The sequence below is a fragment of the Ipomoea triloba genome, chromosome 4 (genome assembly GCF_003576645.1).
Source record: "Ipomoea triloba cultivar NCNSP0323 chromosome 4, ASM357664v1".
Lineage (NCBI taxonomy): Eukaryota > Viridiplantae > Streptophyta > Magnoliopsida > Solanales > Convolvulaceae > Ipomoea > Ipomoea triloba.
The window spans coordinates 14420139-14443984 of record NC_044919.1 but is presented as its reverse complement, the minus strand read 5'-3'; the positions used below and the strand labels follow the sequence as shown (position 1 = coordinate 14443984).

At 32.8% G+C, this 23846-nt stretch overlaps 4 protein-coding genes across 6 annotated transcripts in view; 1 reads left to right on the top strand and 3 right to left on the bottom strand.

Annotated features, from left to right (window-relative positions):
* Window positions 1-2880: 2880 nt before the first annotated feature.
* Window positions 2881-4199, bottom strand: LOC116015860. Its single transcript, XM_031256029.1, has 6 exons — window positions 4190-4199; window positions 3938-4077; window positions 3757-3833; window positions 3555-3675; window positions 3289-3468; window positions 2881-3057 (listed from the first exon to the last, which is right to left on the bottom strand). The coding sequence occupies exons 1-6, from the start codon at window positions 4197-4199 to the stop codon at window positions 2881-2883; spliced, it is 705 nt and encodes a 234-aa protein (XP_031111889.1).
* An 11994-nt stretch (window positions 4200-16193) lies between these two features.
* LOC116016688 (WAT1-related protein At3g30340-like) lies at window positions 16194-17934 on the top strand. Its single transcript, XM_031257054.1, has 6 exons — window positions 16194-16435; window positions 16529-16591; window positions 16673-16789; window positions 16867-17248; window positions 17343-17494; window positions 17710-17934. The coding sequence occupies exons 1-6, from the start codon at window positions 16254-16256 to the stop codon at window positions 17861-17863; spliced, it is 1050 nt and encodes a 349-aa protein (XP_031112914.1). The 5' UTR covers window positions 16194-16253; the 3' UTR covers window positions 17864-17934.
* On the bottom strand, window positions 16320-21752 carry LOC116016687 (isoamylase 2, chloroplastic). 3 transcript variants are annotated; one of them, XR_004097776.1, is made up of 5 exons: window positions 21521-21752; window positions 18288-21016; window positions 17936-17988; window positions 17826-17859; window positions 16320-16448 (listed from the first exon to the last, which is right to left on the bottom strand). XR_004097776.1 is itself a non-coding variant. In XM_031257053.1 (3 exons), exon 3 carries the CDS (start codon window positions 20947-20949, stop codon window positions 18352-18354), a length of 2598 nt encoding a protein of 865 aa, XP_031112913.1. In that variant the 5' UTR covers window positions 20950-21016; window positions 21521-21590; window positions 21690-21708; the 3' UTR covers window positions 18185-18351. The 3 variants fall into 3 exon arrangements, 1 of the variants encoding a protein (XP_031112913.1); XR_004097775.1 differs by having other exon boundaries at window positions 16398-16489; XM_031257053.1 differs by lacking the exons at window positions 16320-16448; window positions 17826-17859; window positions 17936-17988 and having other exon boundaries at window positions 18185-21016; window positions 21521-21590; window positions 21690-21708.
* Window positions 21753-22478: 726 nt separating this feature from the next.
* The window catches only part of LOC116015858, a 17259-nt gene continuing 15891 nt past the window's right edge, over window positions 22479-23846 (bottom strand). Inside the window, exons 3-4 of the mRNA XM_031256028.1 lie at window positions 23061-23572; window positions 22479-22979 (exon numbers count right to left, since the gene is read on the bottom strand). Of these exons, the coding sequence (XP_031111888.1) occupies window positions 22479-22979; window positions 23061-23572 (1013 nt within the window). The remainder of the gene's footprint in view (window positions 22980-23060; window positions 23573-23846) is intronic.

Here is a 23846-nt window from a genome sequence, read left to right as displayed (position 1 = left end):
ATTCTGCTCATATTTAGAATTATTATCAATGAATGTTTGATTTAAATTTATACCATAATAAATTCAACAAATTTGTAATTATTTTATCGATTTGGTACATATAAAATAAATGATTACGCTCATATTTGTAATTACTTTTAACAGTTATATATATATATATATATATATATATATATATATATCAAAATCTTAGTACATCAATTTTTTTATCCTATTCAAAATCTGAATATTTGTATTTTATAAACAAAAAATTTGAAAAGTACATAAATAATACTTTTTTCTTAATAAAAAAAATAACAAATATAATTTCTACTTCTGTATTATTCAATTAACATATTAAGATAATTTTAAAAAAGTAATAACATAGAATTGAAATGAAATTAAACTGATTTATGGCCTACTCTTTTATGAAAACACAAAAAAAAAATATTGTTAGAAAAAAAAAAGAAATAATATTTTTACACTACAATTGTGTTCTTCCCCACATTGTCCTTTTTTTTATATTATTATTATTATATTATTATTATTATTATTATTATTATTATTATAATTATTATACTTATTATTATTATTATTACTATTATTATTATTATTATTATATTATTATTATTATTATTATTATATAAAAGATAAATTTCCCAAATCACAAATCCCTACCTAAATGGCAAAACAAATCCGTACACTATTTACAATAGTCAATAATAAAAATTCACATAGTATTCCTAATTCATAAGCTTAAAAGTATATCAATTCCCATGCATTGTGTTTATAAAGAAAAAATTAAAGAATTCCTAATGTGATAAGTATCTGAATTTCCAATCATTGGCTAACCAAAAAAAAAAAAACTTAACTATTAATTTAATAAAGGAATATATTACCGTCTGTACGATTTGTGGGACTTAGCCGTGACTGTTTTATGGAGGTTGGTTCCAGCAACTGCTTCATGAGTATTATAGCCTAAATGTGTAGTTTGAAAAGAGTATGGAATAATATAGCTTAAAACTTAGTTGAAAGACATCTTCAAAAAAAACTTAGTTCAAAGACAACAATTTGGTATTTATACTTCTGTGATGTAATATTTTAGTTAAAAGAATAATATATATTTTGATTTTGCTCATATTTAGAATGATTATCAATGAATATTTGATTTTAATTTATACACCATAATAAATTCAACAAATTTATAATTATTTTATGATTTGGTAAATATAAAATAAAAGATTCTGCTCATATTTGTAATGATTTTTTTAACAATTATATATATATATATATATATATATATATATATATATATATATATATCAAAACCTTAGTAGAGCCATTTTTTTTCCTATTCAAAATTTGAATATTTGTATTTTATAAACAAAAAAATTGAAAAGTACATAAATAATACTTTTTTGTTAAGAAAAATAAGTAACAAATTTAATTTCTACTACTGTGTTATTCCTATAACATATTAAGATAAATAGAAAAAAGTAAAAAAAATAGAATTGAAATGAAATTAAATTGATTTATGGCCTACTCTTTTATAAAAACACAAAAAAAAATATTGTTATAAAAAAATAAATAATATTTTTACACTACAATTGTGTTGTTCTTCACATTGTCCTTTTATTATTATTATTATTATTATTATTATTATTATTATTATTATTATTATATAAAAGATAAATTTCCCATAGCTCAAATCCCTACCTAAACGGCAAAACCAAATCCCTACACTATTTACAATAGTCAATAATAAAAATCCACATAGTATTCGTAATTCATAAGCTTAAAAGTATATCAATTCCCATGCATTCTCTTTATAAAAAGAAAAAATTAAAGAATTCATAAGCTGATAAGTATGTCAACTCCCAAGCATTGGCTAACCAATTTTTTTTTTTAATTATTAGTTTAATGAAAGAATATATTACCGTCTGTACGATTTTTGGGACTTAGCCGTGACTGTTTTATTGAGGTGGATTCCAGCAGCTGTTTCATGAGTATTATAGTCTAAATGTATAGTTTTTAAAGAGTATGGAATAATGTAGCTTAAAACTTAGTTGAAAGACAATAGTTTTGTATTTATACTTCTGTGATGTAATCTTTTAGTAAAATGAATAATATATATTTTGATTCTGCTCATATTTAGAATGATTATCAATGAATATTTTATTTAAATTTACACCATAATAAATTCAACAAATTTATAATTATTTTATTGATTTGGTACATATAAAATAAAGATTTTGCTCATATCTGTAATTATTTTCAACAATATTTGTTTTTATTTTACATTGTGGTGTTGACAGAAATAATATCCGTAATATATAATTTAAGGAATTAATATAAATTTTTATATAAATTTTTAAAATAGATTGTATTTAGGGTGCTTGATTATGTTCAAATGTTTGTTTTGATAAGCCTATTTTTTAACAATTAAATACAATTTGATTTCTTAATTATACTATTACTAAATTTCATTTCATTTTTTATGAGTAAATTGAATCAGGTAGTTTGTTATTATATAATTTTTTTGAGTACTACTGCAAATGTTACAATGTAGTATCTGTTCATTTGAAATTATATATTTATTTATATATATATATATATAGATAGATAGATAGATAGATAGATAGTTAATATTTTTATAATCTAAGAGTAATAAAAAATCTCATAAAAAAGATTTAAAAAATATAATATATGGAAATAAATATATTTAATGAAACATTTAATAGCACAAAAATCTGGTTTATAACAGAAATCCAATTTATAAAAACATGACAAATTAAAAAAATACTCACACCAACATAAATGCAAACTAATTCAACATAACTTTCAAACTTTCTGAACATATGTAATAAATAATTCACCAAATAACTCCACCCTTGTTCAATTTCAAGGTTTTTCTATCTTCACAATCGATTTTGACTTCTTTTCAACATTGGATGAAAATGAATCATTCAAGGTACGTTTAATGCTGTTACTGGAAGATCCAGATCCAATTATTTCAACATCAACGTCTTTTTTGAGATCTTTTATTGGTGTTGTGACCTCACCACGTGAAGACAATTCCTATAAAAAAAATGTTTCTATAATTTATGTTGTCTAATATTTTCAAAGCTAAAAGAATAAATATAAAAATAGTTTATTATATAACAAAGATAAATTACCTCAACACTGTTATCTTGACCATGTTGGAATGTGGAAAAAACATCTGAATCCTATACAATAAAAGTATATATATATTATTTACTTTGTATTATTTAAAAATTAATTACAAATTAAATATGAGATATTTCCAACCTGGCTCTCGAGCACCATACTATCACGAACTTTTGAAATAAGTCCTGGTTCACGACAAAGTTTCATTACGGTCCAAGATCCATAAAAATTTGATAGGTGCTCTGGTTTTACTTGAACCTTAAACAGAAGGGTTTGGTGAACTACAACATTCATTTCCGGGGGAAACGAATCCATTTCATCCTATACAATAAAGGATTTGAATTAGTATAATTCTAAAAAAAAATAAAAGAGAAGTTAAATATAATACAATAACAATTAGTTCTAACCTCCACATAAGATTTTTTTAATTCAGATGCAGATTTTCCAAATAAATCATTGCATTCACGATCCCATAGTTGGAAGGCTGCATTCCCAGTCGCATCAGAGACTCTTATGGTAACTTTATATCTAAAGGTACCATTGGGCCAATATTTATTGCATTTCAAGCCATGAAAACGATTCAATGACGGTTCTAATTTTTTTAAGCACCTATTACAGGATAAATAACACCAATCTCCAATATTTTGAAAAGCCACAATTTTGGATAACACCCAAAAGCTTCCAACCTATATGTTTACAATTACAAAAAATCAAATAGTAATTTGAGAGAATATTTATGATTTTAAATTTACACTTGTGTTGACAATTGTAGTAAATTAAATATACACACCTCAGGAGCATCGTACAACTGACTAATATTCCGGATTGTCTCAGCGTTGATCTCATCTGCTATTGTAGATGATGATATTGTACAATTATTATCCATCACAAGCTTAGTGGCACCAAATGTATTTGTGATTGAAACCTCACCTAATGAATAAGATAACAAAGATTAACATTATAGGATGTTTTATATTTTTAATAAAAAATAATGTAATAAATTTACAAAGAATAACACGTGATGATGAAATTAGGTATTTACCATTATACATTTTTGCACGACACATCTGAATTATCAACACAACAGGTTCCGGATCTGGGTGGTCCACAAGTAGGAGCAATAAATCAACATATTGGTCACAAAAAGTACATCTTAAAGTTTTTTCCCTGTATATAGTTGTTAAATAAATAATATTTATTTTCAAATATAGTAACATAAAAAAATAATAAAATTGTAATATATAAAAATAGATTTTAAACATTACTTACTCACGATCTTGAATAACAATCTCCATGAATCTTTTTTGTTTCCCAGAAACTAATGTAGTGCAAGGTGATTGCATAGATACAATAAAGCCAATCAAATCTATTTTAACAAATAAATAACTGTAAATAATTAAATTAGATAACATATGCTAGAAGATGAAGTTATTGTATACAAAACAATATTACCAAATAATTCTGAATAAATTATATCTTCTGGTTTAAGTTGGCCAAACTCCTTGAATTTATAAATATTGTTTGGGAAACTGGTATCTGCATGCTCAATCACTTCTGTGCCCCGCATGGAACTGAGCATGTATTTGTGTTGAGTGGTTTTGAATGCCATAGAATTGTTGGAAACAATGAAATTATTTATTCCGTATAAACATCCTTCATCAAGCATACACTTGAATTTTTCAACATGTAGTTGTTTGAATGTCAAGTGTATACGGGTACCCTGATATATTAATAATAAAATAGGAATTGTGAATGAATGTACCCAAAAAAAACAAATTTTACCTATTTTTTCAATGCAAATAAAACATAAAACTTTGTATTAAAAAAAACAATGATATACAAAATTTTAAAAAGAAAGGAAAAAAAAACAAACTTAAAACAACAATTGATAAAGCCAAATAATAAATAATAAATAATAAATTATAAATAATAATAATAATATAAACAAATTTGTAGAGGGGTTTATAGAACATATATATGAATATGAATTAGAAAATATATATTATGATTCAAGAAATTATATATATATATATATATATATATATACCTCTACATCTTCCAGCACAGATTCTAAGGTTGCACCTCTATTGTTCTTTACTTCGTAAATACGAATCAATCGTACTGACCACTCAGTGTTGTAGGCGTTTATCTTATTGAGTGTAACAAAAGTAGGGGCCATTATAGATATAATTTTTTTGCTATGCTATGAGGCTATAGTAGTTCTAATATATAGTGAATGATGTAAAATAAGTTGAATTCATATTGATTTATATAGTGGTATGAGCTTTATTACATAAGAGATTTATTTGGAAAATAATAATAATAATTGATTAATAATTATTATTGATTGATTATTTATTAATTACAAATGAGTAAATATAATCCTTGACTGTATTCTAATTAGGTAAAATTAGGTAATTAGGGTGGTTGTTTGTTGGATTAAGTCAAATCGTAGAGTATAATGTGTATTTTCATTCCCGTACTTTTCTCTTTATAACTAATTTATTTATCTACTACACACGTTAATTCTTTTGAATCTGGGGTTGTGATTAGAGCAATCATATGCATTTAATTTTGACCATATATAATATTACTATAATTTATTAGCAATGTAAGAAACCGGTACAAATTAATTAAATTATTCTTTTAATTTAATTAATATTAATTATGTTTTGATTCCGTTTGTGCATATATTACATTACATAATATAAAAATTTCAGTCAATATCCATTTATATATAACCAGGCCATATATATGTTAATCTTATTAATTATGTTTTGATTCCGTTTGTGCATATATTACATTACATAATATAAAAATTTCAGTCAATATCCATTTATATATAACCAGGCCATATATATGTTAATCTTATTAATTATGTTTTGATTCCGTTTGTGCATATATTACATTACATAATATAAAAATTTCAGTCAATATCCATTTATATATAACCAGGCCATATATATGTTAATCTTATTAATTATGTTTTGATTCCGTTTGTGCATATATTACATTACATAATATAAAAATTTCAGTCAATATCCATTTATATATAACCAGGCCATATATATGTTAATCTTATTAATTATGTTTTGATTCCGTTTGTGCATATATTACATTACATAATATAAAAATTTCAGTCAATATCCATTTATATATAACCAGGCCATATATATGTTAATCTTATTAATTATGTTTTGATTCCGTTTGTGCATATATTACATTACACAATATAAAAATTTCAGTCAATATCCATTTATATATAACCAGGCCATATATATGTTAATCTTATTAATTATGTTTTGATTCCGTTTGTGCATATATCCATAATAGTAACCAATGATCCAGCACCCATGCTTTCATCTTGAAACCTTCGGCCATTATCCACCGTTAATATCCATTATATTCTTTTCATTTAATTATATTAATTTATTATTTATGTTCCATAATAGTAACCAATGATCCAGCACCCATGCTTTCATCTTGAAACCTTCGGCCATTATCCACCGTTAATATCCATTATATTCTTTTCATTTAATTATATTAATTTATTATTTATGTTTTGACTAAAATGCCCTCCAGTTTTTGGGGGGAAAAGCTTCCCAGGAACTTCTGTTATTATATATATATAGATATAGATATTTTTAGTCAACATCAACATTAAAAGATACCTATCGTTTATGTTTTCAACTTTTCATCATTGTTTGTATTAAAATCTATGCAGTAACAATGGGGACTAAAATTGAGTAAAGTAGAAAAGAAATAATCCATTAGAGGAATGCCAAGTGTTGAACGTCTTATGAGTTATGGAGTAAATAAATGGAGTTATTGAAAAATAAAACACACACACACATTAGAGAATATAAAAGCCGTCAAAATTCGAACGGATGCAATATTTTCTTCTAAAATCAAGGCAATTGATGAAGTTCTCTTTTCATGGGCATTTACTATCTACTCATTTGAATTAACGTTTGTAAATACATCATAGAATATTTTGAGAAGACAAATTGTAATTTGGTTTATAAATTAATATCAACTTACATTATTTTTCATTACTTAATTTCTTAGTATTGTTGCGTTCACTAGTAATAATATATTGTTGAAAGTGATCCATATATAATGAGAATTATTCATGATAAATGACTGGGATTTGGATTAGATAGACTTGCAATTCCATAATCCCTCTCTTGCAATGCTATGCCTTGTAGTATTATTGATTTATTACAATTGAATTACAAGCTATACTATCAAGAGAGAATAATAGAGAAGGTCACTTGGAAATGACTCTTATACCCAGTACAATATCACCTCAAAGTGAATGATAAAGATTTACAATTTGTACTATATACAAAATTATTATTGTTCCCATTATGTTTGACGTTGAATTTGTACAAGCATAACTTAAGCCCTTAATTAATAAGTATCATATCTTTGCATGAGCAAGCAAGAATGAACCATCTATTGAGAATACCACATAATATTCAATAGTTTGACACAACATGAGGATTTGATACATGGAATGGGAAAGCTATATAGAAGAGTCCATGAAGGATGTGACCCACACAACTAAAATGGAGAGCGCTTCAAAAAAAAAAAAGTAAAAGTTGCAAGGAAAAAGTGACGTTATTAGTGTAAAAATATTATCTTTCTATAAAAGAAATTCGATTTTATTTGAACTTATCTCTTTAGAATATTATGTTTTGCTGTCAAATGTGCTTTTTAGGTCATGTAATTGTTTAATTTTAACACATAAAGTTGTACGTGTGTATACATATATGTGTTGCATTGTTGCAAATTAAAGCCTAGTGTGAGGCCGGCCAGGTAGAAAAATATATACCAAAATTATAGAATGAAATTGAATTTCAACTTTCAGTAAACAAACTTAGCTTGTTGGAATAGATGATGTTGGAGCAAAAAACTAGGAAGAAATTAAAAATAAGAAAAACACCAATTTAATGGAAACGATATCTTTGATGACTCACTTCATTCAATTGTGTCGATCGTGTTATTACAAACCTTGCTTGTCAGAATGCTTATATATATGTGTGTGAAATGTAACATGAAATAGGATACAGACTCAATCCTATCATTTTATAGGTTCGGAATATGGCAAAAATAAAAAAGTCTTAGATAAAATTAACATATGTTTTATAATTTATACCTAAAATTTAAATTATATATTAAAAATTTACAATTTAATGTATCTTCAATCATAAGTAATTCCATGCTCGTCATTTTTACTTATCAGATTTCAACTCAATCAAGACCGTATTTAGCGAGAGTTTTGCATAAGAGTAGCGTATATATGAAGACTCAGGGAGAGAATTTGATATTTTTTTTTTTAAAAAAAAAGACCAATTTCTCCTTTAATAATTTGAAATTTTCAAATAAATTGTTAATTTTAACAAAATCTATAAGTAATGGAGTGAAACTAACACTTTTAACATAATTAAAGAGAAAATTTGTTGACTCTTTGTGTTTCAGTAGGTTGAGAAAGTAGCTATAAACAGATACTACATTGTAACAGAGTCAGTAGTACTAAAAAAAAAGAAAATTTTGTATAAAGTAATAATTCAGGGACTGAGTCTATGTAACACCCCAATTTTCACATCTAGGATTTATTACAAAATCACTAATAATATATATATCACAGCGGAAGCTAATAATCCAACCAGCAGAAAACTGGGTGTTACCGCCACGCTTAGGTATCTCTCCTATACCCAAACGCACAGGCTAAACTTACAACATCAAAATACATCCAAAGTCCAACTTAATACAAGTGGACATAATTCTTCCAAGGTGGCTATTCTAGGATCTCAACCTCAACCTCCATCCTATTCAGAGCTCATCGGCTACCTGAGCATACCCACGCTAGACTTCATCTGATAAGGTACACAATGAAGTGTAGTTAGCGCGACGGCTAAGTAAGGATATCCATGGTCACTTGAAAATAAACAAAGGTTTTCAAAAATAATTATCAATAATAATAAGGTAAGGTAACATTACCCACCAGTCGCAATCAACCTGTAAACATTCTAACAACAAGCAGTTTCACTTTATTTCAGTAATTCAAGCATATAACACAGTCATTAATTCACCCGATGGTTAGCTCTCACACATCACCCGTGGTACACAATTCTCGCCTTACTCATAAGTGGGGTACGAAACACATCCACTGTTAGTTCTCGGTGGGGTACACAACACATCCACCTTTAATTCACGGTGGGGTACAAAACACATCCACCTTTAATTCTCGCGTGGGGTACAAAACACATCCACGTTTAATTCTTGGTGGGGTACAAAACACATCCACCTTTAACTCACCACACGACTCCATAACCAATAAACTTAATCAAGTATATTTTCCCAACCCGCATGCTTAGGTTAGTATTAGTCACATCACAGAAATCCAAGTATAGGAGTCATAATAATTTTCAAACACAATTATTTTCCAAGTTAGTAAAATACACGAACACGAAAATATTATTTGAGCCTTCAAAAGATTTCACCCGGATGCCCGTAGGCTTTCAAAACATCGCAACACACAAGGTTAAAAGCATCGGGGAAAAACCGGGTCAAGAACAAGTCGAAACGAGTCGAAAACGAGTCCGCGTCGCGCGGACTCGCGGCTGGCCGCACCAGCGGACGCACGTCCGGACCGCGTCCGCTGGTTCGGCGTGCTGTGCCGAAGGCTGGGCGCCTACGGACGCGCAGCGGACGCGCGCGTCCGTTCCGCGTCCGGCCCTCTGCTGGGAGATTTCTGCTGGCGACACCCAAAAGATCGGGCCGTTAAAAATAGTTCCCGAACTCCTTTTCACTTGAAATTTTTATGGTAGATCCCTAACTCATAGTACTTGATGTCCATAAAAAGTTTTGGTCATATAGGTCCACGAATTAACACAGAAAATTACCTTTTTGCCCTTGGTCCGAAATATTCTTCTCACTGGACCAGTTTTGGAGAAATGAGCAAAAACCATACTTACACTACTCCGATCATTATGAAATTTTATATGTAGGTTCTAAACGTGTTGATCTACATGTCTACAAAATTTGGAGTCAAAATGCCTTACCAATTTTTCCCAGTAATTTTCGAAAAGTCACTGCTGGAAACTAGTTTGGTTTTTACTCAATAATTTCACAAGTATAAATTTATATGGGCATGAATACAACCTATACATGCATAAAATAGCTGTAACATGTATATTAGAGCTTACCAAAAATCAAAGTAAGGATTTTTGAAGCCAATTTATAGATCTATAACATAACACACAATTAGCACGTAAAAATTCCTAATCATACAATTTCCTAGCAATTGTCTATATCCAAGTGATTGAGCCAACTTAAGGGATTCCTTACCTCAATGGAAGCTTTTAAACCAAGTAGTTGCTAGTTCCTTCCTTGAATTCAAAGACCTTAAGAATATTATCACAATAACAACATTTTCATGCACTAAACATCAACACATGAATTCTAGAGATGATTTAATCCAACAAGGTTTAGGATCTTACTTACACTTAATCCTTGAGTGAGAAAAATATTTTGGAGCTCCTTGATCACAATGGAAGACTAAAATTATTTCTCCTCTTCTTTCTCTAAGGGTGTTATACGAAAATGAGAGGGAGATAGGTGATCTTGGTGTGATTTTGTTCTTGATCTACAAGCAACAAGTGCAACCTCATTAATGCCACATTAATTGCCCAATCTTAGTCTAGATTCACTTGCCACATGTCAACACCCCATGGAGTCCTTACAAGATCTCAAATCTAATTTGCCAGTTTATGCTTAAATCAGATGAATGTTCGGAGGACTATAACTTAATTCGGGAAAATTCTAATACCAAAATTATCGTAAAAATATTCCCGTCACAAATCACCAATTTTGGGAATTTTTCGGTGTCCCGCTAAATTTAGGTACAGAGTCCGTAACAATTTATCCCTTACAGTCCATTGGAAGTTTTTCTTGAACTAACTAGAAATTCAGGCTTAATCGCATGATATTTAATAATCCCAATTCTAGAAAATTCGAACTGAATCTATATCCTTAAAGTTTTCTCGGTTCGTGACAGGTACGTAGTTCGCAGCTTATCGATAACTAATCCTAAAAAAAAATTATTTCGAGCACCGAATCGTCTTCTCTTAAATGTCATAGCTTAAAAAAATTATATCGCTATTCTCGAATTTTAACTATGCCGTAAAAACCGAGGGGTTACAGTCTACAATTCAAATATAACTAATGGATTATAACTGCAATTTTTCAAAAAAAAAAAAACTATTATATAACTTGAAATAAGATTGATAAGTTTAAAAATTTAATTAAAAAACATTTATGTGCTTTTCTAAATGCAAAATAATCAATAACTACATTAGTGTCGTCATAAATAAATAATTATAGTTTATAAAAATGAATAAATAATTTAAACTCAAATAAGCTTTAAAACGTTTTCAAAAAAAAAAAACAAAAGCTTTAAAACAATAGTTATTATCATAATAAATAATAAATTAATTATTAATAAAAATTTATAAAACAAAGCTTACAAACATGGGCGGAGCTAAAAGTCTTTTTGATTGTGGCAAGAAACCAAAATACTTCAAAACGTGATAGAAAATATTCATAACAGAATATGAAGCATAGTTAATTGGATAAAATTATTTGACTAGAAAACACATTATAAATCACACATCTTCTATATATTGATATGATATTTTTTTTTCTTTTAGCTATATCAACTTCAAACTTTTCTATAGTAATTTGAATGCGATAATACATAATAGAAACTTTTAAACTATATATATCAGCTGATTCATTAAAATTTTATTATTATAAATATAAGTATTAAATTACTCTTCTAGAGTCAATAGTAGTCCAAAAAAAAAAAAAAAAGATCTAGCTTCTAGAGTGTAGGGAAAAAATTTATTTAAAGTGTAATCAAGAAATTTTGATCTCTTAATAACCTTTAAAAATACAACCATATAGCCTATAAGTAAACTATTTTATCACCAGCAAAGGTTTAACTGACCAATTTAGTAGGTCACAACAATCAGGAGCAAGATTAGTGATTGAGGATGACGCATATTTATTGGGAAGCGAATCTTGCTTCAATTTGTCTCGATTGCATACATCCTGTAATGTTTTTTCTAATTTTAGTCGGGTGTTTGGTTGGATGGAAAACATTTTCCATGGAAAATGTTTTCCTACAAGTTGAGGAAAATGACGTTTTATGTTCTTTGATTGGATGGAAAACAATTTTCATGGAAAAATTTTTCCTTAACAATGAGAAAAACATTTTCCATGGAAATCTTAGGTATTTTGTTTTGAAAACTAGTATTACAATTTTGCCCCCACCAAACTTTATTAATTACTCTTATTATTATTATTATATTATTATTATTATTGTGTAGGGCTACATATGTCATTATACACATTATTCCTTATCATTCCAAATCCAACCAAACAATGTAATTCATATTCCCAGTAATTTCTTTTCCACCAACCAAATAATAGAATCCATTTTCCTGATAATTTGTTTTCCATGGAATTTGAATTCCATTTCCTTCGGTGCCTAGCTGGTTCGAGCTACTCTTTTATTGGATTATCCTCGGTGTCTGTCTCCTCATTTGGGTTTAGTGAAAATGAAGTGTGCATGGATTGTGTTAAGGGAAAGCAAACCAAACACACAAAGTAGCCAAAAGAAACACTAAGCTGTTTGAGACATTTTTGCATAGTATGCGTCCAATGCCTGCCTACTACACCACAACAAAATGTGTAATTTTATAGTAGAATCATACTCTTATGGACATGATTAGAAGTATGATGAGTAATTGTTACCCTCTTCATTATGGATCCACACTATAAAGACTATTGCAAATTTACATGCTAAGCTGAATTCCTAATAAAACAATTTATAAGATACCTTATGAGTTGTAGGCGTTAATGTTGCAGACTATTTTCCGTGATTGTGTTAAGACTCAATGGATGAATGAGATAACTGATCAGTTTGCCAAATGGGTAAATGGGGCGTCAATATTATTACGGGTTGTTCTGCCTTAGACACTAACGTCTGGCTAAGTTAGACATATCAACCCGATTAAGTTTGGGGAGCTTGTCGTTGGTCTTGGACTTGACTCTAAAAGGGGCCGGGACCGATGCGATTTGAAGGGCACAACTGGTCGTGAGCTATTGTCGTTTCCCTGATGAGCCTATAGCAGGGCGAAACCAGTTTGGCACGTATGTTGGTTCACAGGGTATGAGGGTCACCAGGACACCGCACAGGCGTTGTGTGCTGCGCCGGACTCTATGCTCATGAAAAAGTAGTATCAGAGCGGGACATACTTATATTGCTACGCGCTACGGTGGGGTCCTTAGGGGGAGGACTATTTGAGCACGGACCGAAAGTGCTGATGACGGCTACACCCCGATGGTCTGCAGGGGGGGGGGGGATGGGTCCTAGCATGAGAAAGGGGTCGGGACTCAGGTGGCTGCCATCTTAGTCGGATTGCTTTGGGGGAGCAGTCCTGGCGATGCGGCGGGTAGGCAGTATTTAGTACGACGATCTTTGGGTAGAGTCCTTTTCCTCTAGCACGAGGACATGCTAGATTTTGGGGCGGGGAGAATGTCACAGACTGTTTTCTGTGGCCGTGTTAAGACCTAATGAATGAATGAGTCAACTGGTTAGCTTGCCAAATTGGTAAAAGGGGGCTTCAATAGCGTTAAGGGTTGTTCTGCCTTAAACGCTAAGGTCTGGTCGAGTCAAGCATACCGACCCAATTAAGTTTGGAGAGCTTGTCCCTGGTCTTAGACTTGTCTATGAAGGGGACCGATGTAATTCAAAGGGCACAACTAATCGGGAGCTATTGTCGTTCCCCTAATGAGACTATGGCAGAGCGAAATCAATTTGGCACGTAAACGAGTAAGGTTGGTCCGTGGAGTATGAGGGGCCACGGTACAAGGCACGAGTGTTGTGGGTTGTGCGGGACTCTAGCCCATGACATTAAGGTACCTTCACATTTTGGGTTGCCGAATAGAAATAAGGTTGTACTCTTCTTTTGAAAATAAACTTAATCCAAGGACTGTTAGTAGTATTTTCATTGGTTATCTTCAAAGGTCGAAGGGATCGGGAGCACCTGCTTAGCTTTCAGGCTCAGATGCAGATTCATGGAGCTGAAGATCCGATGATGTGTAAGGCTTTCCTGACAACATAAATGAGACTAACCTCCAGCCATAGTTGTCCTTAGGATTGCCTGATACTATTGAATGTGATTTCTGCAGAGTGTCTGTGTAGTAGAATATACACTATTGTTCTAACCATAGCATGAAGATTGTAGAGTTACACAATGCTCGATTCATTGAGAATAGTTGCATCATGGGAGTTGGGAACCACAAAAGGTGGACATTCAAGTACATGATCTAGTTGAGTTGTTTGAAAATTCAAAGATAGTCAATTGTAAGTGGGTTTAAAAGACCAAACACAACTCAAAAGGCAACATCAAAAGGTACAAGGTAAAACTTGTCACTTAAAAGAGTTATACAGAGATGAGTAATATTAACTATAATGAGCCATTCTTAACTCTTCACAAATTTAGCACTATCAACCCACTAAATCTGTTTGTGTTTGAAGTCATGAATAAAAAAGGAATTAATCCCCAGATACAACTGCCTGCCTAAAGAAATATTATTATTCATTCTCCACCTGTGTATAATACCATCACAAACTGATATGTAATTCATCATTCACTGTACTACCCAATCATACTGCAGCAGCAAAGGCTTGTGTGCAGCAATAATCTTAACCATTGTTGCCCACTCCCATGCCCAATCTTGCTATTTTATTAAGGCATGGTTAGGCACATCTAATTCCCTCACCATGAAAAATATAATATTATTCACTTTCCACATCACAGTCCAATTGTATTTCAAGAGTAACATATATCTGCATACAACACCAAATCCTAATATCTTATTTCATTGCCAACTGCCAACTGCCCTGTTTATATCCTCATGAACCATATTTCATCATAGAGATATGAATATGTGCTCAACCAAATATTACTCCCTCCGTCCCATTTTATGTGTCTGGTTGAGTTAACGAGACTTGATTCAAGTTTTCATTTTCCCCAGTCAACAAAAATCATTTTCCGTTGACTGGGTTTTCCAAGTGCAGCCAAACATGAGAAACCCGGAAAATGATTTCCAGAAATCATTTTTCGGGTTTCCAAACACAGCCTTAGTATATAAAATTTATATATTTATAAACTACATTAAAAGTACTATTAATCACAAAAAAAATTGGATTTAAAAATAATTAAAATTTACTAAAGAAAATCAGCAAAGAAGAAAGAATTGATTTGACCAGTGAATAGTAAACAGAACAGGTAAAATGGGATAGAGGAAGTATCTGGAAGCATGCTTTCCTTCAAGCATATCAGTGGTGCTGCCTTGCACATCTCATGATGAACACTGGGAAGGCAAAGAGTGCAGAGGCATTTGTTTTCCAATATCTGCAAATCAAGTTCCTTCAACCTGTAAAGATTAGACACATTGTTCTTCTCCCACTTTCAAATATATCTATATTATATACAAAAAGAAAGAAACAGAAACACAGAAAGCTGGTGTGATTGACTTGTTAAAATTGGTATTAGATTCCTGCAGAAAGATGTTGATTAATCAATCTTATTTGCACCTCTGCTTTTTAAAATATGCTTGCATTTTCATTTGCCGGCATGCACTCTCGTGTGGAAAACAAAATAATGACAAAAAATTGTGCTTTCACAGTCAAAAGCACTTGAATTACTTAATAGGGAAAATGGACCATGCTGGCATGAAACTCATGGATCACATTCTGAGGTCATAAGCTGATGACATATAGAATATGAATATGCAATGAGAGAAATAGTAATGAGAACAATAATTTAAAATTGTGGGATATTAGCATAAAATGCTGCAAACGCAATTTCCTAGAATTACATCATATTCGAGCTGCTTCCTGGACATTTAGTATATATGCCGGAGCATTTTGTGCATTTTAATGCAGCTTCACAGGTTTCAGAAACTAGAAACAAGAAGGGAGCTGCATACCTGCACCGGTTAAAGAGTTTGATCGGGTTGCTAGGATGAGCTGCCTTCAAAAATGGAAGCCAATTGCTGTGATGGTTGGCGTTAACTTTGCTATGGCTGTTGTGAACATTCTTTTCAAGAAGGCTCTCAATGGCGGAATGAATCAGCAGGTTATTACCACATACAGGCTGTCAACAGCTGCAGTTTTTTTGGCCCCCGTTGCATGTTGCAGGGAAAGGTATGGCCCGGCCCTTTAGAGAAGATAGCCATTGCTATAATTCAATGACTATAACTGTATAACATAACACAAATGTGTTCATATTGATTGCAGGAAAAGCAATAAAAAGTTGACAGCCCTCACCTTCTGCACTCTATTTTTCAGTGCACTGACAGGGTGTGAACTCTATCTTCTAATTCCTTATTCCGAACCATCAATCTATGTTGAATATTCTGATAGAAGGTGTATTTTCTGTAGAGGGACTCTCACTCAATATCTCATCCTAATCGGGCTTAAGTATACATCATCTACGTTCTCTTGTGCTTTCATCAACATTGTACCCATAAACACATTCATTATGGCACTCATACTTAGGTAAGTTCCAATTCCCGAGCATAGTGCTCTGATACTGGAACAGTTAACTTGTCTTAAAACCTACAGATTTGTTGCAGAAAGGAGAAAATTAACATGAACAGCAAGAGTGGGAAAGCCAAAGTATTGGGGACAATAATTTGTCTTGGTGGGGCTTTGGTATTAACGCTCTACAAAGGAACTCCATTGACAAAAACCACTTCGAAAGATGTTGAGGCAGAGCATGATGTAAAGAATTGGGTTATCGGGTCATTGTTTCTATATGCAGGAAGCTTGGCATGGTCTTCGTGGTATCACATACAGGATAGGGTCGGGAGAGAGTATCCCTATCAGTATTCTAGCACAACTATTATGTCCTTTCTAGCTGCTATTCAATCTGCTATCCTATGTTTTATCATTGAGAGAAGAACATCTATATGGAAACTGAAAGGAGCATTAGAGATCTCGACCATTTTATATACTGTAAGCATCTCTTCTTCATGTCAACCATCTCTGAAGTTTAGAAACATAGATGAAAAGTTTAACTCATGGATGGTTTTCTGTTGAATGGATACAGGGCATAGTGGGATCAGGTATATGCTTTGTTATTATGTCATGGTGTGTAAAGCAGAAGGGTCCCGTCTTCACCTCAGCGTTTAGTCCCTTCATTCAGATTTTTGCCGCTATCTTGGATGTATTCTTACTTCATGAACAAATTCACCTGGGAAGGTACGGCTTATACTTTTTCTTTTTTTTCTTTTTTTTTTTTTTTCAATTGTAGGATTTATTTATTTACTTTTGTCACTATTGGGGACTAGATTGTATGACAACTACTTTCACTAACTTTTGGACTAATAAAGAGAAAGACAACTAGACAAAGCATATATCCTCATTATTTAATTATATATGAAATTACTAAACATGTTCTTTGAACATCTAAACAGCATTTTAGGATCCATTTTGGTTGTTATTGGCCTATATATTCTTCTGTGGGGCAAATGCAAGGAAACAGAAGTTTGCAAAAATGTACCAACAGCAGAAAAGGATGGCACTATATTACCCGTTAGCATCAGTCCCCCTGGCCCACTTCGTACCTAAATGTAATCAGATTTAGCAGATGAAAAAAAAATTGTAATCAGTACAGAGAGTAATGATGAAAAGTTTCTCAACTGTAACAGTGCCACTGTGAACGGTGTTCTTGATCTGTGTTTCAAATTTCCATCCTGTTAGAAGAATAAAATCTCTTTAGATCTTTTTTTCCCTTTGTTTCACAATAATTATTTCTCCGAGTGGAAATACTATTAGCTAGATAGAAAGCATATTGGGAATTATAATCTAAACTGCACACAACCATCTTCTCTCGACTAAGTTCAGAAATCAAGGTGCAATGGGGAGCTTAATAAGAAATGCAAGGGAATATTCTATGATTGAACTGCAAAGCTTTTTATTAAAGGAGGAATGACACTTACATGAGTTTAACAAGCAATTTACACTTTAAGTAGTTCTGCAGAAGCTTTCATACCTTAATTAAGCGCTAGTATTGTAGAGGAATGAAATTTTTTCATACAAGAGCATATGGATGAGTTTCAGCCATTTGTGTGTTTCGCTTCCAAGAGCATACAGCTGTGAGACTTCATCTCATATTTAGCTGATCCATCCTCAATAGGAGTTCCCTTCTCGCTAAAAAACCCTGGAAAAGGAAGGGCTGTATCAACCAGGCGAAACCACGCCATGCCTGCCGGCAGTGGGGGAAGGACAACACTCTCTGAATGGTCAGCACTATTGAAGGCAGCAAAAAGGTGTCCGGGTAGATCAGAGGCAGTGCTTGATTCAATTTCGCCAGTGTCTGCTTTTAAAGTCATTGCCAGAAATTTGTTAGATGGGTCAACCCATCTAGGCGGAGATTGGTCACTTCCATGCCATTCGATATTATCTTCATCCAAGAAATCTCCCTTCTGAAGAAGGTCACTTCTTCTTGTTCTTAGCTTGCTCAAGAATGAAATAAACTGTGTTGTCTGAACACCAAAACCAGTTCTTAAAGCATTCCAGTCAAAAGGCTTCCGAGCCTCATATGCAGGGGAGCCCCCTGAAGACCGACCGCCCTCATCTCCCATGTTAAGAACTGGAACACCAAGAGAAATGAACAATATGAAGAGAAAATTACGGATCTGTTTAAGTCGTCTTTCTAGGACAGCATTTTTGTTTGTAGGACCTTCCTCCCCACAGTTCCAGCTTAATTCTGAAGCCACTTCACGGCTACTAAAGCTGACTAAATCTACAAGGGTAAGTCCAAAGTTTCTGGCAATATAATTTAAAGAGAATGCAGGGCCTCGCCCACCAGAGAAAACATCACCACTTCCACAAAGACGTGTTGCTAGCTTGCTGAGAGAACCATTACCCCTCAAAAAGTTCCTGACATCACCACAGAATTTTGAATTTATCTCGGCCCATCTCTTCCAATGAGGGAATATAATTTCCTTTGACGTATTCTCAACAGGATCCCAAAAATCTGCAATCAACTTCACCTTTGAAAGTAAAGGATCAAAAGCAATTGCCTCAATTAAAGGAGGGTGAGTCAGGAACTCGCCATGGAATCCTCTTGTCAAGAAAGAAGCATTAACAAAACAAAAACCATCAATATGATATTCCACCACCCAATGGCGGAGGCTGTCCAAAATCATTTGTTGGACCGGAGGGTAATTGCAATTTAATGAATTTTCAGTTTTCATGCCCATATCATCTTCAAGATAATAATAGGAAGACTTATCAATATGCAACAACGATGCACCCTCTGCTGTGTGGGTGAAAACAACCTGTAGAAAAACCTCTATCCCATTGGCATGAACTTCCTTGACCATCTGTTTCATAGAATTAATAATGGAAGAAGGATCACCAGGAGGCCCACATAAGTGCCCAGGTGAAAAAAAATGCACAGGAAAATATGGTCCTTTCTGTTCATCAAAAGGGAAGATAGGCTCTAATAAGATTGCATTGACACCAAGATCCTTGAAATGCTGCAATTTTTCAGTAATACCAGAGAAGGTTCCTGCAACCTGAGCAGGTAACTTGCTGGACTTGCCCTTTGTGAAATTACTAACATTCAAATGATAAACTATTAGTTTCTCCATTGGAATGTTAGGTCGGATATCATTGCTCCAATCGAATGCAGGTTCCTTGCATAGTTGTCCAAGAAATCTTGGAACTGAGTTAAATCCTTCCCTGGGAGGAATATAATCCACAAGGATCTTTGCATATGGATCTAACAGAGCATGTTCTGTCTTCTCAGCAGTGGCCCCCTTGCAGCGGTAACCATAGCCCACAAACGGCAAAGAGCCATCTATTGAGGCATGCCAAACATCACCCGATCGATTCACATAAGGATCCAGATCAAGTTCTATAACAGGTTTTTCTTTTCTCATGTCATCATACAAACACAAGACAACACTTTCGGAACTGCGTGAGAGAACTGCAAAATTAATAGAACCATCTGAGAGAAAAGATAGGCCCAGTGGAGCAGGATGTCCAGAACTAAACCCAATTGGTACGACAAAATTTGTCTTCCTGTGACTTTTGATTTCTGAGTTATTAACTTCAGAAGCCAATTCAGACTTCAGAAAGAAAGAGAGGTAGAAGGGAGCTAAGCTTAGTTCAAAATCCAACTCAACAAGCTTGCCAGAAGATTTAGATTGAAATACTGTTTCAACAGTACTCTGCTTATTGCTTGTCCCAACACTTTGTGAATCCAAAGACATAAGAGATTGGGCATCAGACCTAAATAACCCCCAAATCATAACCAGCTCACCGACTCTGCCATCAAGCTCTGATGGTAAAACTTGAATTTGTACTCCGTACTTACTATTCCTCTTATCAACAGACACCTTCACTAGGCCAGTGGTCTCGGTTCTGAAGAGATATTTTGACACTTGTCCAGCAGTTTGTATAACAGAAGTATCTGCGGCTGTTGCTGCCACCACCATTAGACCGTACGGTTTACTAGAAATTTTTTGAGTAAAATTTCCGCCATTCCAGTAGAACGGTTTCTGTACTGCATCCACATTCCTTAGACCGCATACTACTCTTTCACTATGGCAACCGCGAGCACAAGCAACTGACTTGGATGACTCAGCAGTTCCACGGCCAAGGTAGCATGATTGTAGCACAGATGATAGTGGTAACATTGCCATTTGAATACTTAAGGAGATATCAGGACCAAGCCAAACATAGAGTTTGGTCAGTCATCCGAATCTCGCCCTGCTAACACAAAAACAAATTGATTGTTGATCAAAGAAAAGGGATTACCTCTACAAAGGGTCTTTAGACATGAAGGAATTAAAAAAAACATGAATTTCATTAGCATAAAATCACAATCACTTTTTTTTTCCTAAAAAGATCAAAGTTATCAAAGTTATGAAAGCTATGAAATCGAGCAATGTTGATTGAGTGCCAATCGACTTCACATGATCAAGATTTCAATCTAAAACCTCTATCCAAGATTTCAACTTAATAAATCCCATAAGGGCAAATCCGAAACGCAATTCATTAAGGAGCTGCCAACACAAAAGCTCAATAAATTCCAACACAAAAAATTCAACAAAGTAGAACAAACAAATAATGCAGACATTGGCTCCACAACACAGTTAACAAAGCCAAGAAAGCAAATGTACATGCAAAAAACAGAAAATGAACCCTAATTTTTTCTACACAAACATGAACCGGTGATTTGTAAAAAAAGCAAGATAACAAAGAAACTCGCACCGTTAACTGAACCAAACATCAAGAATCCGCATTGAACTTGAGACTGCGCCATTAAGAATTCTGGGGTGAGCTGCTTAAAATGAGAATGATAAATAATGAAATCAAATGGCTCCAAAGTCCGAAATAGAAGAAGTGACAGGGAGAAGTGAAGAGTGGAATGATCACGGACCGCAAACCGAGGATGTTCCCAGATTTGGAAGTTTCTTGGAGGAGTGAAGTGAGTATTACTTTCATGTGGTTCGCTGCCCCATCCTAATTTCCTGAGGACTAATCAAATCGTCCGTAAATCAGTCTCAGAATTCTGTTGGAGAAAGTCTACTAGACGCTCTCAATCTCTACTACATCATTTTATTTTTTTGGAACAAGAGATTATGGTTCTATTTGACACGTCTAACTAAAAAACTAAGGGCACGTTTGATTCGCGGAAAATATTTGAAGGAAAGTGGAAGTGAAATTCTGTGGAAAAGTAGTTACCAGGAAGATAAATTATGTTGTTTGGTTGGTGGAAAAGAAGTTGCTGGGAAGATAAATTCTGTTGTTTGGTTGGATTTAGAATGGTAAGGAATAATGTGTATAAAGACCTAAATGCCCCTATTATTATTATTATTATTATTATTATTATTATTATTATTATTAGTGGGTGTTAAATATGCTTTGAAAAAAGAAGAATAAGAAAAAATAAATAAATAAATAAATAAACAAGACAAAATTAAGATACACATTATACTAATGTTGCAGAATACCATAATATTATAACAAACAAGTTTCAAAATATTACAAAATACACATGATATTCAAGTTAACAAGTTCATCCTTTTTAGTTTCCAAAAAAATAAGCTAACATCATATTTTTACATAGCCAGCTTCATACTTACAATAGGATACTTTCTAACTTGACAACAAAAACAACAATGCATCAGCCTTTGGTCCGTTGCAAGACTCCTCACCACAAACATGTTCAATATGTAGCAAGGAACATTTTCACCCATTCAAGCCTTTGGTCCGCTGCAAGACTAAAAAATACAAGCATTTGATTTGGATATTCAGGAAGCTTGATCAAAGCCATAAACTTGTCATCATATTCCAGCCCCTCAATCTCACTCAACTTACCCTCTAATTGCTCAATTTTTTGTTGAAGAGTCAATTCAGTTCCAAGACTTTTACTTATTTTGTCTCCTACCGATTCCAACTTCTCACTCAACATCATGGCAGCACCAAGCAAAGAATCTGCAGTAATAGGTTCACATGTGTCACTTCTTTTCCTAATTGCATCACGAAGAACTCGACTATCAGCCACTGATCCTTCCCAACCACTTAGAACATATACAAATTGCATATCAGGAGTGCACACACCTAAAACATTTGTTGCAATGTCTCCCTTACGAGTTCGATATCTAGGCTTATCAGAACTTGGCACATTAACCTTGATAAAGGTCCCATCTAAAGCACCTAAACAATTCTACAGGAAATATGAACCTTAATTAAAAACAAAAACTCCCAATATATATAATACATCAAAATATTTATGATGATAGTGTACCTTAAACCACTTCCATCGACTGTCGGTACAATTTGCCGAAATGGGTTCGGGTGTTCTAAACAAATGACCTTGCAAATGCATTATAGCATTCAGGACTTTATGAAACGCTCGACTGATACTCTCACCTGACCTTCCATAATTGTATTGAATGACTCGATTTTTAACATGATGAGCAAGAATATGTAAGAAGATTACTACTTGTTCCCCAATAGTCATGTTCCTTGTTGGTTTTAATCCTCCTAAACTCTCTAGCATTTCACATAGTTTGGAAAAAGTTTGCAAATTCATCCTAAGTAGTGAAATGCATAACTCGTTATTATTCAAAATTCGTTGAACGTACTCTCTTTTGTAATAACTATCAAGAGAATAGTGCTTAATGCTTGGCCTATAACTATTGAGAGATGTTGTTGATGCCATTAAAAGTACTAAAGCACTAACAGCAGTATACATCTCTAAAAAAACAGTCAAAGCAGCCACAATCCTTTTTCTTCTTTCAGCAATTCTAGTTATACCCAAACGAGCNGATTTTTCAAAGAAGGATCTCTAGGCAATATAAACAAAGGTTTATATCGATCAGAGAACTTGCTCTGATACCAATTGTTGGTCCCAAGGGGATGGGGTACAAGTCTAGAGGGGGGGGGTGAATAGACTTGTATAAGATTTTGCAAATCTTTTCAACCTCTCGTGTGTATTTGAACTTAGGATGTTTAAGTTCGATACCTCACGAGGTGAAGACAAAGTTTTATGCGCAGCGGAAATGTTATCCCCTTTTAGTTAGCAGAGTTT

Excerpts from the sequence above, each read along its gene's own strand:
- LOC116016688 (XM_031257054.1), top strand. The coding sequence starts at position 16,254 with ATGAGCTGCCTTCAAAAATGGAAGCCAATTGCTGTGATGGTTGGCGTT. Across the intron at positions 16,592-16,672 it reads TTTTTCAGTGCACTGACAGG|AGGGACTCTCACTCAATATC; the intron begins GTGTGAACTCTA and ends TATTTTCTGTAG. Across the intron at positions 16,790-16,866 it reads ATTATGGCACTCATACTTAG|AAAGGAGAAAATTAACATGA; the intron begins GTAAGTTCCAAT and ends GATTTGTTGCAG.
- LOC116015860 (XM_031256029.1), bottom strand. Across the intron at positions 3,834-3,937 it reads AGTTGTACGATGCTCCTGAG|GTTGGAAGCTTTTGGGTGTT; the intron begins GTGTGTATATTT and ends GTAAACATATAG. Across the intron at positions 3,469-3,554 it reads TAAAAAAATCTTATGTGGAG|GATGAAATGGATTCGTTTCC; the intron begins GTTAGAACTAAT and ends TTTATTGTATAG.
- LOC116016687 (XM_031257053.1), bottom strand. The coding sequence starts at position 20,949 with ATGGCAATGTTACCACTATCATCTGTGCTACAATCATGCTACCTTGGC.